The 13,358-nt window shown below is 42.3% G+C and overlaps 1 protein-coding gene across 1 annotated transcript; it reads left to right on the top strand.

The window, feature by feature from the left end:
• Window positions 1-2,617: 2,617 nt before the first annotated feature.
• Window positions 2,618-11,773, top strand: NMUR2 (neuromedin U receptor 2). The gene is made up of 4 exons (XM_052772018.1): window positions 2,618-3,337; window positions 8,297-8,381; window positions 10,272-10,397; window positions 11,379-11,773. Exons 1-4 carry the CDS (start codon window positions 2,618-2,620, stop codon window positions 11,636-11,638), a joined length of 1,191 nt encoding a protein of 396 aa, XP_052627978.1. The 3' UTR covers window positions 11,639-11,773.
• Window positions 11,774-13,358: the final 1,585 nt, after the last annotated feature.

Raw genomic sequence — 13,358 nt, 5'->3', positions numbered from 1 at the left:
CTTGTCAGCACCCGAGCCCAGCAGGATCAGAAAGGATGGAGGAGGGAGAACAAGTGGAATTAGACACAAGTGGTCCTGGCACATCCTGGCACACACTTTCAAGTGACCTGCCCATTGCTTTCCTCTCATAGAGATCATGATGGGTATGGCTGCCCTGTTGTTTTTTTTAGTAAATAACTCAATCCATTTTGGCTTCTTTTTCTGTAAGATTGAGTCCAAGCTGAACACACCTCAAGTTTCCTTTTCAGTTTCTTTACAGAGGGTAATGTGTAAGAAGAAACATGAAGACCAGTTTGGTAGTTACTTTAGAAGTGTTTACTCACCTCAGTTATGATGCAGTATAAAGAGTGGTGGAACTTACTGGGGAGGGAAGAAGAAATGGAAAGAAATTAAATACTGTTGAGAGATTAAGGGGGGGGGGGAACCCTGAAAGTTAAGTAGAGGTACAGTAAGTGTTTAATCCTGCACAAATTCTCAAATACTTGTCTCCTACTGTGCTCTGAAACAGTCAGTCCTGGTCTTGACCAGGCACCCTACTAATGATTCCTGTTCCTACCTCTTTCTTACACCAACAGTAGATCAAAATCAAATTCACGTTCTTCCAACATTGTTAAAATGCAAGGAATATCTTTAAGATGAATCCTTAACAAAGGGAGAAATAGGTCAAAAGAGCACACTTGTAGCTCACCGATACATAAAACCTTTCAATCTGCTGAATGAAATACCTCTTGTGCAATGCTAAAATAAATGAGTAGGGTCTTTCTGACAGAGAGAATTTATGTATGAGATAGTTTCAGCAGATCAGAAAATCATCACAAGAGACATGCTTCTGTCTTTTAGTATAGTTGCTGTGGTACCTTCCATGCCTCTAACATTTTAAATGAATGCACAGTAATCCTCAGGCTCCACACATCGAATATGCCTCTGTGGGACCAAACCTTGGTTCTTTACCTCTTGCTGTTATTTTTTGAGGCAGTCTGTGCTTATTACAGTATTTTTTCTTGCAACGTTTTTGGACCACTACTAAACCAGAAGAAGTTAAAGAGGGAAGGAATAAAGACAACAGGATCTAAGGCAGCCTCAATTCTTAAGACTCAGAAAACAGGTTTTGTGTGGGATCAGTTTACTGTTTAGCCACTTATAGTGCAGTAGTTTGCATCTTCCTTGGAAAACTTGCTTTTGGCAGGATTTTGGAGGACATGCCAGCCAAAAGGGCTGTTCGTTTGCTCCCAGATGGTTAAAAATATACACTCTTAGGTTAGTAGCCAGGGAGAGTCACCTAAAGGGTCAAACAGAGAAAAGAAGGTGGTTCTTCACACATAGATAGTAGACCCAAGGAGCTCCTTGCCAAAGGAAGTTAGGGATGTAAAAGGTCTACATGGCTTCAAGGAGGTGGACTGAGCAGGTATGCAAAAGTGAGAGCTAGTAAGAGGTACTGGGTGGACAAATTGCACATCAAGCTGGCAAAATCCCCTAAACTAGCCCTCAGCTTTTGCACCTCTTTGATCCCAAACACCTAAACTTTTTCTGAATCTCAGAAGATGACATCCATGTACTTTAAAGCTTTTTTGGTTTAGAGAAATTCAGTGACGAACCAAGCTAAATAAGCTAAATCATCTATTTTGACACAGCCATCATCCTTGCAGGATACACTTTTTTGGCTCAGAAAGTGTGTTTGCAGAATGGTTGTCATTCAGGAAGAAATAAGAGTTTATAAAAAAATAATGTAAATTTAGCCCCAGAGGCAATAAATATGTCTTTGGAATAATACAGTCCTCAGAAAGATTCCCAAAACAAGGCTATCTAAGGATATGGGATCAGATTCCAGCATACCAGGAAAGTGGGAAAATATTTTTATATCAATAAGAAGAGCAATTAAAATCCTGTGTTGGATTTCAGGGGAAAAAAAAAATACCGTGTTTAAAAAAAGGCTGAAACCTTACAGGAGCCTAATTCTATGTGAATAACTACAAAAACAGGTTGGCTTTCTACTGATCAAACTCTGTATCCAAGTACTTGCTGCTATAGACAACAGAAAATAAAAGTGAACAGAGACCTGAAAAATAAAATCATGCCAGAATTTTTTTTTTTTTTTTTTTTTTTGGCTTGTGGCTCATAACTGGATGTAGCATCAATATAATTTTGTAAAAGCTTTTTGGACTGAGTTTTCAGGGGTTTTTTTTGTCTGGTTTCCTACCCTCTGACAAATACAAACATCTTGCAGCTTGTCTCACATCCTATATTTCAGATTCCCAGCTCTCTAAAGCCCACATTTCTGATTCTGTAAATGCATCTGCTATGGGAGCTGATACAAGGAGCTGGAACCTCTTTTCTTACTTTATAATCTAATGCACTTAGTGAGCCAATGAATATGTGTGAAAGGAGGGGCTTTCTGGCTAAGGGACTCCTTGCAGGGGAACAGCTGTTACAACGGCAAAACCTTAACCGAAGCCAGGCAAACACACTCACTCACATCTCTCAGTGGCTTTGTGCATCTAGGTCTGGCAAGACAACTCCCCCCACCAGCTTCTTCTCTCTGCAAAAAGTGAGCAAACTAGCACAGAGAAACTTAAAGACGACTGGATCTCAGTTGTGAAACACTTCAGCAGATCCAGTAATGGCCTGGATCAGTAATACCTCCTGGTTCAATCACCTTGATCTACATGAAGAACGTTTCAGGAGATACTTAAACAGCACTGAGGATTACTTAGCCTTCCTATGTGGGCCCAGACGGAGCCATCTGTTCTTGCCCATGGCTTTGGTGTACACCCTCATCTTCGTCGTTGGGGTGGTAGGTAACTTCTTAGTTTGCCTGGTAATCCTCAAGCACCAGAACATGAAAACGCCGACCAATTACTACCTCTTCAGTCTGGCCGTCTCAGACCTGCTCGTGCTGCTTTTTGGGATGCCACTGGAAGTCTATGAGATGTGGAGCAACTACCCCTTCTTGTTTGGGCCCATCGGCTGCTATTTGAAGACGGCGCTCTTTGAGACGGTCTGTTTTGCCTCCATCCTCAGCGTGACCACAGTCAGCGTGGAGAGATACATTGCCATCCTCCATCCTTTCCGTGCCAAGCTGGAAAGCACTCGCAAGCGTGCCCTCAGGACCGTCGTGGTGCTCTGGGTCCTCTCTGTCCTCTTTGCCCTCCCCAACACTGGCACCCACGGTATCATGCTGCAGTATTTCCCCAATGGCACCCTGGTCCCTGGCTCTGCTACCTGCACTGTAGTCATGCCCATGTGGATCTACAACTGTATTGTCCAGATTACTTCTTTTCTCTTCTATGTGCTGCCTATGGGGGTAATAAGTGTGCTGTACTATCTGATGGGGCTAAGAGTAAGTCCTACTCTGACTGTGCTCAGTGTTTCCTTAGCTCATTCTTGTGTGTTTGTGTCTGTATGTGTCTTTTAAGTGATTGCACCTTTTTCTTGCCCATCTGTTTTCCCCCCAAAAAGCAAAAGTATTTCAAACCTCTGAAAACAGTGGATCCAACTCCTTCTTTGTTGTAATCCCATTCTGAAATTAATATAACTATGTTGGGGAATAATTTACCCCAATCTTTTTAAAAAAATTTACCATCACTGCTGCTCACATTTGAATGTTACTGAAATATCCAAGTCTGTAGACTGATTCCACCTTCTCAGAGATTTGCACCTTTGCAGTAGGGACTAGAAGGAAATATACCAAAAGGAAAACGTGAAAAGAATAAAAAGGAGCAGGCTAGTGATTGAATCTTGTAGATTATTTGTTTTCCCTCTTCTTGTGACTGTGGAATTTCCATTACACTATATTTTTCTTCTTCCCTGGAGATGGTGCTAATATTCAGTTGTTAAAAGTCACAAAGCTGTCATAAACTGAAATGCTACCTTATTGCTGCTGCTAGCAAATTCAGCAATCGTTTCTTTATATAACTATGGCATAGTTTCACCATCAATTAAGGCTACCTTAGAGCTCATATTCACTGTCTCTTCAGAAAGTAAGACTAGATTTACCAAGTATTCATCATTTAAATACATAGATAAAACAATCAGTATCACAGTATTATAAAACCACGTAGCACAACGCTGAAATGCACTGCTAATCATAGTGAGTCAATGACTTTTTTTTTCTCGTATGTTACACATATTTTGAAAATATAAAACCTATCTCATCACATTGAATATAACTTAAAGTTTAAAAAAGCTGTGCCTGATCATATAGCAAGAAAGGGATGCAATATGCTAGTAGACATGAATGAACTTACCAAATTATGTGCAAGAAATTCAACCAAATCTCTGCTGGTGTATATATCATTTTATCTGAAACTATACAGAAGTAATTTTTCCTTACCCAGGAAAAGCCACAAGGATTAACTGCCAAAAATCCATAGCACACAGTAGATCGTTGAAGAAATGAGTGGGTTAAATTATCCCCGCTGCCCAGTGGCTGTCGTGGGGTCTTTACATAGTTTCACTGAAAATTTTCAAAATAAGACCTGAAGGGATGAAAAAGTGCTGAAAATATAGCTATTGCAAAAAGAAAAAGAGAAATCCCTGAACTAATAAAAAGAAGTCTTGAAGACTGCAATAACTTCTATTTGTGGCGGCAGATATTCCTAATCCCCATCCCAAAAGAGAAGCTAGGTACCAGACAAGGGCTGCTCCCTCAGGACTTCTGTATATTCACAGACATGTTCAAGCTGTCTTTCCTAAAAGCTGCAATGTTCATTGTTTGTGCCTCTGCTTTTCTGTATATCCAACTCAGGCTTCCAAATTTTAAGCATCCTGCATATACCTACATTACGCTCCAAACTGCACTAGGCAACATAATCGCAGTTTTTTCAACAGAAATGATAGAAGAAAGCTGTATATATATAATTTTTCAGAGAAGACACTTTTTATCTACTCACAGAGGATGAAATCTGTGACGCTTCAGCAGCACTCTAGAGTCTCCCGAGTGCCATGTATTGCTCACAGACCGTAGTGGAAAAGCTCAGAATTGATCCAAAGGTTGCACAGCAGCTCAAATTCAGCAGAGACGTAGTCTTTCCAACCCCAGGCTTTGTTGAAAGGGCATTTTCTCACCAAAGTTTCTCCCTCAAGCTTTGCCAGTGCTCAGGAGAGCCTCAGGATATAATACAGAAGGAGACATGTTAAGCAGCTGTGAGAAGGTAGCAAACATGGGTCATATGGTAACTGAGTTAATTTTTAATTGTATTCCTTGCAAAAAGGAAAAAAAATATATTTGTCTTTTTCACCGGGAAATTTATTGCCAACAGAGCCATCAGGTTGATTACCTCATGATCAATTACCTCATGATCTACTTGGATATAATTTTAAGGCTTGATGGTTTAATACTACAATGTTATGGTCAATAGATACTTCCAGCATTACTATAAAGAAGAGGACACTGATGATTACACTGTAGTCTCATTAGATTTGATTGCGGAAACTTTCTGCTGCCTCTTTCATGGGGTTCTCATCACAGGTGCCTTTAGGACCAATCCCAAATCAGCCAGGCTCTTCTTTAAACCCAGTTCAGCTGTTGGGCTACTGGTTGCAACCTATAGCCAAAAAGCTGAGGAGGAGGAGGAAGAGGAGAGGGAGGAAATGAGAGCACTGGGAAATGGCTGCTTGTAGAAGCTAATCCCTGCAGCACTGGTAGATGTGGGGTGGCATTGCTTGGGAAGAAGTCTGCATTGCAGCAGGAGTCAGTGCAAGGTCCCCATCCATTTCTTTCAAGCTGATCTCTAAAAGGACACAGGGATTGGTGGTTCTCACTGGTTGTCTAAAAGTCAGACTCTATTTAATGAGGATTTTTGACAGTGAATGAAAAGAGTGGAGAGTCCAGAGACTCATTCAGCCCACCTACTTCAGACATCTGTGAGGGAATCTAAATGATCAGATGGGACTAGATTAACCTCACCTAGGCAGGACGATTCTTCTGCTAAGAATCCAACACTTCTCTTAGTATCACTTCCCCTTAGTAACACATTGGACACACTGGTAATTTTTATTTCACCTGTCTTTGAATCAAGACAACTTATTCTTGTCAATGCATAGCTGTCCGGATTTTATCATCAAAATCTGTATTGCCCCCTAAATGCCCAGTTGTTAAAACCAGAATCATATGTGAAGAGTGATTGCTTTTGGCTAATTTCTGCAGAGCCCAGCACACTCCTGGAAGAGTCTGTCCCCTTTCCATGGAGGTTGTTCAACAAACCTCGCACCTACTAACACATTTTCCTTTGCAATGGGGGTGAGCTAGGAGCACACCCAGGCTGCAGTTCAGCAGAGAGGTGGCAACTGCTTCGGCCAAATCACTGAAGTAGGCAGGACTGCATGCTTTAGCACAAGCCATGTGGGTTTTAAATATCAATTTTTCTGTCAGCTGGAGAGAAAGTTTGGTCACCACTCATGTCAGGCTGAGGAACTTACAGAAGACAGTTCTCCTGCTTTTGTTGAGTGGCCTCACTAGGTTTGCCTGGGGATAGTTGAGGCCCTAATTTCACTCTGCCTTTTGATTTCTAGTATGAAATGCCGTAGCTAATAAAGTTGTGGGGGGAAAATCCAATTTTCAGCTTCTTGCTCCAGACACTTTTAATTCTCTTGCAGTGAATGGGTAACATTCATCTCCAGGCAACTCTACATAGCCTCATACGTCCACAGTGATGTAAAAGTAACCACTACCTTGGCTGGAGTTCTCCCTCTGTCAAACAATTGGCATGAACTCAAGTTACAACCTTTGCCTTAGACCTGTTTCTTTTTTTTTTCCCTTCCTCCTTGTCATAACTCATTGTTTTATTAAATTGCAACTGCTGAGTTATTCTTACTAGTTACACCTCCATTTTTATCACTTGAGGCTAAAAAGAGCCTTATAGCATCATCAAAATGACAGGAGGAAGGAGAAAATTACAGATACATGTGTGTCTGGTTTATTACAGCATCAGAGCACTGTATTCTCTGAGGCTTTGCAATATGCCTGGAAGGATTACTGTTGAGACTGAAAACCACTGAAGGGAAACTAGGGATTTTAATCAATCTGAGCAGACATTTATCGGTAGATGTGTTTCAAATCAACTGAGCCTCTTCCTCAAGCAACTGCGGCTATGACTAAAAGTTACAAAGGGAATAATGTAAAACATGAGAGGCTAAATTGCACTATAATTGAATATAATTCAATTTACATGTGTTTCCCTTTTATGGGTTTTATGAATAAATAGAACATTGAAAGAAGGTCTCATTTGATCATCGTTACAGCAAAGTATTGTTAATCAAAATCAGGAAGTAAAGTCACAGTGTAAAAGACAAAAGAAAATGGCACAACTAGCATGTTTTCACAAGATTTTTACAAATCCAGATGGATTTCTATCTTTTCCCTCATTCCTGATATTCTTTCCCATGTAATTAAAAGTTTTGTTTCCAGTTTCTCTCAGTTGAAAAAACCATCACTCCAAATCTGTTGGCTAATCAGAAGTTCCCACTTCAAGAAGCTGGGTCCAATTATGCACTCTCCCTAGATGATTTCTTTTATAATCGAAGTAATTGTCCTGATTACCTAGACCTGGTCTTTTCATCACGAAAGCACCAGTGCTCTCACCATAAGCATGTTGGGGAAGCATTTCAGGGAGGATCAGATTATTATTCTTTATGTCCATTTTTTAGAAGTCCAGGAAAACTTCCAGAATTAAAAAAAAAAACCCTGTTGTAATTGAGCAGTATGTGGCTGAATCTGTGCATATCATGCACACCGGCTGTCTGCAAGAGAACATATATGTGTTCTGTTCATTAGATGGATTGAATATCAATTAGTCCAAACACTCAGGGCATGAAACAAACTCCCTTGAATTCTACAGGAATTTTTCCAGTGATTACAGCTGTGTTTCACTGAGGCCTCTCTGGGTATTATTTGGATCATTGGTTTGTGCTTAATTGTGGGGAACCCTTTCAGGAAAATAAACAAACAAATAATATTTTGCTAGAAGAGAAAATAGTGCCTAGCAAAATACTGTTGAAATTGAACACAAACTGTGAACCAAATATTCACTCATTGAGAAAGGACAAGTGGGGAACTGAAATACAAAGTTACTGTAAATATGCAGTCTCAGATGCATAAAATCTACAGATTGTTTTGAACCTAAAGCTTCAATGTTTCCCTAGACTAAAACTGAAAATTAAATGTAGATTTTTTTCAGTGAGTCCTGAATTGCCCCAAATTTTGCCTTCCCAAACTACAGCTATCAAAATATCAAACAAGCTATGTCTGGTGGGGATGTCATCTCCTGTCTAAGCTCTCCTTTTTCCTTCCTTTTGCCAGTTGAAAGGGGACAAGTCTTTGGAAGTGGAGGAAATGGCTGTGAATGTTCAGAGACCATCCAGGAAATCAGTCACCAAGATGTTGTGTAAGTAGTGAGTCCTTCTGTGTTTTATTTACTGTGGACAAGAGGGTGACCAAGTCCTGAAGGGTATCAAGCAAATTCACTGGATACAAGAGTTATGAGTGTGATAAAAAGATAAAGGCTTATTGCTGTTTTATCTGGACTTAGAGGGCATAGGAGTGAAACACCATGGTTAAATATCAGAAGACTCAGAAGGCAGATTTTCCGTCCTGAACATGAGAGGAGGTTGAGCAAACCTACGTGGCAGATGCTTGCATGGCAACTCTCCAATATCCCTTACTCCAAACCTGGTTCTTGCAGTCCTTTAGGGAGGATCCCACTTTTTCAGCTTGTGTCGTGGTTTAACCCCAGCCAGCAACTAAGCACCACGCAGCCGCTCACTCACTCCCCCCCACCCAGTGGGATGGGGGAGAAAATCGGGAAAAGAAGCAAAACCCGTGGGTTGAGATAAGAACGGTTTAATAGAACAGAAAAGAAGAAATTAATAATGATAATGATAACACTAATAAAATGACAACAGCAATAATGAAAGGATTGGAATGTACAAATGATGCGCAGTGCAACTGCTCACCACCCACCGACTGACACCCAGCCAGTCCCCGAGTGGCGATCCCCCCCCACTCCCCCCAGTTCCTATACTGGATGGGACGTCCCATGGTATGGAATACCCCGTTGGCCAGTTTGGGTCAGGTGCCCTGGCTGTGTCCTGTGCCAACTTCTTGTGCCCCTCCAGCTTTCTCGCTGGCTGGGCATGAGAAGCTGAAAAATCCTTGACTTTAGACTAAACACTACTGAGCAACAACTGAAAACGTCAGTGTGTTATCAACATTCTTCGCATACTGAGCTCAAAACATAGCACCATACCAGCTACTAGGAAGACAATTAACTCTATCCCAGCTGAAACCAGGACAGCGTGCAAATAGTCTATCTATCTTGTACATTGTTAAAGAAGAATGTACATCTGTTTTGCATCACACCACAAGCTTTGCTCATGAACAGGAAGGTCCTGCCAAGCCATGTACATCACCTACTGCTGACTTAACCACTTAGACCTTCCCAAGAAGAAGTAGGACCTAGGCAGACTTGCACATTGTATTGCATTCAGGAGAATTTGTGCTCCAACCACCCTGAAAGCACTCGCATCACTTCCTAATTAGGGCTGTCTTTAAGGCAAAGATCACCTTGCTAGTGAGATGGTATTTATGCAGGAAACATAAACCACCTTCAATATTTCCTGCAACAACTTTATTGGTTTAGGCAGCTTAAGTCACCATCTGAACTAGAAAATTGTACTTTGAACTCAGCCTGATTTCATGTGCCCCATGAGTGTGACCACAGATATTCATAGAACCTGAGTCTGGAATGGGTTAGTGAGAGTCCTTACTGGAGCCAGCACAGGCCAAGTTGTGCATGGCAGCAAACTCTTTTTCTTTCATGCTGAGCAGCGTGCCCAGACAGACTTATTATCAGCACATGCTTCCTATGGCCTTATCCTGCTATGTGATGTACAGATAGCGTGCAGAGGAAATTAACTCCAAGGTGCAATGTGGTCAGTGTGTTCCAGGTACCACAGATGAATCCAGATGTCTCACTGGCAGTTTCTTCATTAGGCTCTGTACATGCCACAACATTACCTGGCTGTTGCCTGCTCTGTTTCAATGTCATTGTGTGTGCATGCATTGGGTTAGCCAACACAGAAATCGGTGGAAAGTTTGTTCTTTTAGCTGGTAATGGTAAGACAGAAAGGATGGCAAAAGCTTTGAAAAAAATGAATAAAATTTGTATAATTTAGTCTTTCATCCAGCTTTCTGAACTGTCTCTGCTCTATGCAGGCTAGTGAACCATATCCTTCCATAACTGATTTGTTTTTCTTCTCCCCTTTCTCTGTGCTAGTTGTCCTTGTGATGGTTTTTGCTATCTGCTGGGCTCCATTCCATATAGATCGACTTTTCTTCAGCTTTGTTGTGGAATGGACAGAGCCTCTGGCTAATATATTCAACTTAATTCATGTGGTGTCAGGTAAAGCTTTCTTTTTCCACTTGCACAGGGGCTGGCAAAAAAAAATATTTGTGAGTGGTTTACTTGAAATATGTAGTTGTCTATTTTGTAGGTGACATAAGACATGCATGGAGAAGCTCGTTGGGGTTTGGTGGACAGTGATGAGAATTGTGCCTGAAATAAAAACTGCATGCAAGTTTCTGCAACTTTCAAGATCTGGGCATGTTGTCCAATACAGTTGTCTGAATAGTCACAAAGAAGGGAAAAAAAAAAAAAAAAGGATATCATGCATCTTTACCAGCTGCTTTTCCTTCTTGGGAATGTTCAGAAATGAAGTCCGCAGTCATTCAGCTGCTTTTAATGAATACACAGCAGCAGGCATCGTTCTCCAGAGGGTCTCTGAGGCAAATGGGAAACCTTACCAAATGGCAAGACGAAAGACTTACATACTGCTCAGAATTGGGTGATAAAACCAAATGTTTGTGGCCCTGCCAAACATAAAATGAATGCTTTTTCAAAGAGGAATCTTATTTTCAGTCTGCCATGGAAAACACTGAATGTGGCCATTAGGCAGCTCAGACAAATCCAATCTCATGCAATTGTCCTGGTGTGTGGTAAGAAATTAGCTTCCCTCGGCTGGAAGTTATCCTCTGACAGCTTTGATGAGGGCACCAGCTGTGCAAATCCTGCTGCGGGGATGAGGGCTGTGCTGGAGGCAGGGCAGTAGAGCTCAAGAGGGAGCTGGTTCCTGAACAGCTGGAGACGGTGAGCTCCAGTTAATACTCTCTCCCACTTTCCCTGTGTGCTGTGGTGCCTGAGCTAGCCTTGGTGAGACATGCCTCTGCCTGGGTGGTAGCAGGCAGAGATGTGCTGTTGCTGCCTCCACCCTTGCACCCAAGCTTGGTGGAGCAGTATAAGAAATGAAGATATTTTCCTCTTCTGAGATTATTCCACAAGAAATAAGGTCTCTCTCTCTCCCCCCCCCGCCCCTCGTTCTTATAGGTGTTTTCTTCTATCTGAGCTCTGCCGTGAACCCCATCATTTATAATCTGTTGTCCCAGCGCTTCAGGATGGCTTTCCTCAGTGTGATCTCTCCTTGCTGCAAGCACTGGGCCCCTACCCATCCCACCAGCAGGATTCCTGCCCAGCAGAGCATCTTTGTGGTTGAGGACCACAATCTCGTGGACTCTGCTGAAGACACAAGTCTCCCTGGCACCCACAGGACATCTGTCAGCAGTTCTCAGCTCTCCACTGGCCTGTGACTTCCCATGTTGTGATCCAGGTGAGAGAGAAGTTAAAGAAAATTACTTTAAGAAACAAAAAGAGAAAAGACCCTCCTAAAAGACTGGTTTCAGCAAGAAGAGCTCACAGACATGTCTTGTTGAATGAATGAACGAGGAGACTGTAATTAGCAGGTGGTTGACAAGCATTGTATTACCCTCAAGCTAATAGGAGGGCTGAAAATCTCAGCTTACTGGCTGCAAGCTGTGCCAACAAAAAGCTGCTTTACAAAAATGAGACACACTCCCAACGTTGCCAGCACAGGAGGGAGACACAGCTTATCCAAGTCTTACCAAATGGCTTTTTGTGCACCAGCCTAAACATCAGTTTACTTAGTTTGAAATGGAGCAACTTGCTGCAAAAGCCTTGTCTACCCACTTCTAGCTTTAGGCAAGCCAGTCTCACTTCTCTCCTCTGTGATATTCTCAAGGTGTAGCTGCTGCAAGCCCCTCTTGGCAACATGAGCAAATAGGCATGAACAAGAGCAGCTCTGAACTGGGCTGATAAACATCAGACACCAGCAATAGCTATTTCTGGGCCAGGAGAACCAGGGAGCCAATAATTATGAGAAGCAAACTTTTGCTTTCTGAGCTACGTGAAGATTCGGGTGAGGGGTGGTGATTAATGCCTTGAATCTTGTCAAAAAAACCTATCCTTTAGTGGGTTGTTTTTAATGTATCAACGTTACTACCGTATCTCTGCATACTATGTCTGACAGTATCTACAAAGTGCTGAAATGGCACGTGCATGCCACAAATCCATCTACATTACCCGGGAAATAGCCATTGCTGGGAGCTGAGGATGTTCCTGGTGTGGCTCCTTTGCCCAAAATGCAGCTAATGGGGGATATCTGCCCAGGGAACATGAAATGTCTGCAGTCTTTTCCTGTGCATCAGACAGCTTCATTTTTGCTCACCTGCCTGAACTGAGCCTGACCATGTACAAATGGACTATGGTAGGTCCCTGCTATGCCCCGTGTCCTGCAGTTTGCAACAGCTTCTTATCATTGCTTGAACTTCAGATACTTATGTATGTGTTGTCTCTGCCAGTGAAGGCCTGTGGTCATACTTCAGCAGACTTCACACCTGCCCATACCAGGTGGATTGCAGAAATCAGAGATCTACATAAGGTTAGCAGCTGCCGGGAAACAGGCTGGAAACCATTCACAACAGAATTGGGGCAAACCTGCAGGATCAGAGAAGCTGGTACAAAGGCAATAAAAAAGAGAGTTTTGCAGTGATTTTGCATCTACTGAATTCAGTTTTTGCCACAAAGCACAATATAAGGTCTAGGAAACCCTCCCGCACTCCACTCGTGCAAACAGATCCTGAAGGCAGCACACCTACATCCAAGTTAATGAGTTCCTGAGCTCCACTAACTGCAAGGTCAGGACCCTACAGAGTTTCGTAAAGGAAGGACAGGGTGAATCCGTTACATGACAGAGAATTTTATAAACTTCTGCGTCCCAAGTTTCAAAGCCTGCTTGTGTTTCAGAGGAATGCCTCCCCTGTGCATCATGACGCAGGGCTAGGTTTAGCCACCACACTGGGCTCAGGTTTGGCACGCGCTGCCACAGAAAATCATCCGACGTGTGTCATCAAGGGGCTGGGACTTCCTTACATAGTCAGAGTACACAGAGTTACCATAATGAATAAGAACATTAGTTCCCGAAAGATAACACACTGTAAGCATAAAGGCTTA

The sequence above is a fragment of the Harpia harpyja genome, chromosome 20, assembly GCF_026419915.1.
Source record: "Harpia harpyja isolate bHarHar1 chromosome 20, bHarHar1 primary haplotype, whole genome shotgun sequence".
In the NCBI taxonomy this organism is placed as follows: Eukaryota; Metazoa; Chordata; class Aves; order Accipitriformes; family Accipitridae; genus Harpia; species Harpia harpyja.
Note: the sequence above shows the minus strand (reverse complement) of the source record. Positions and strands in the feature narration are given on the sequence as shown.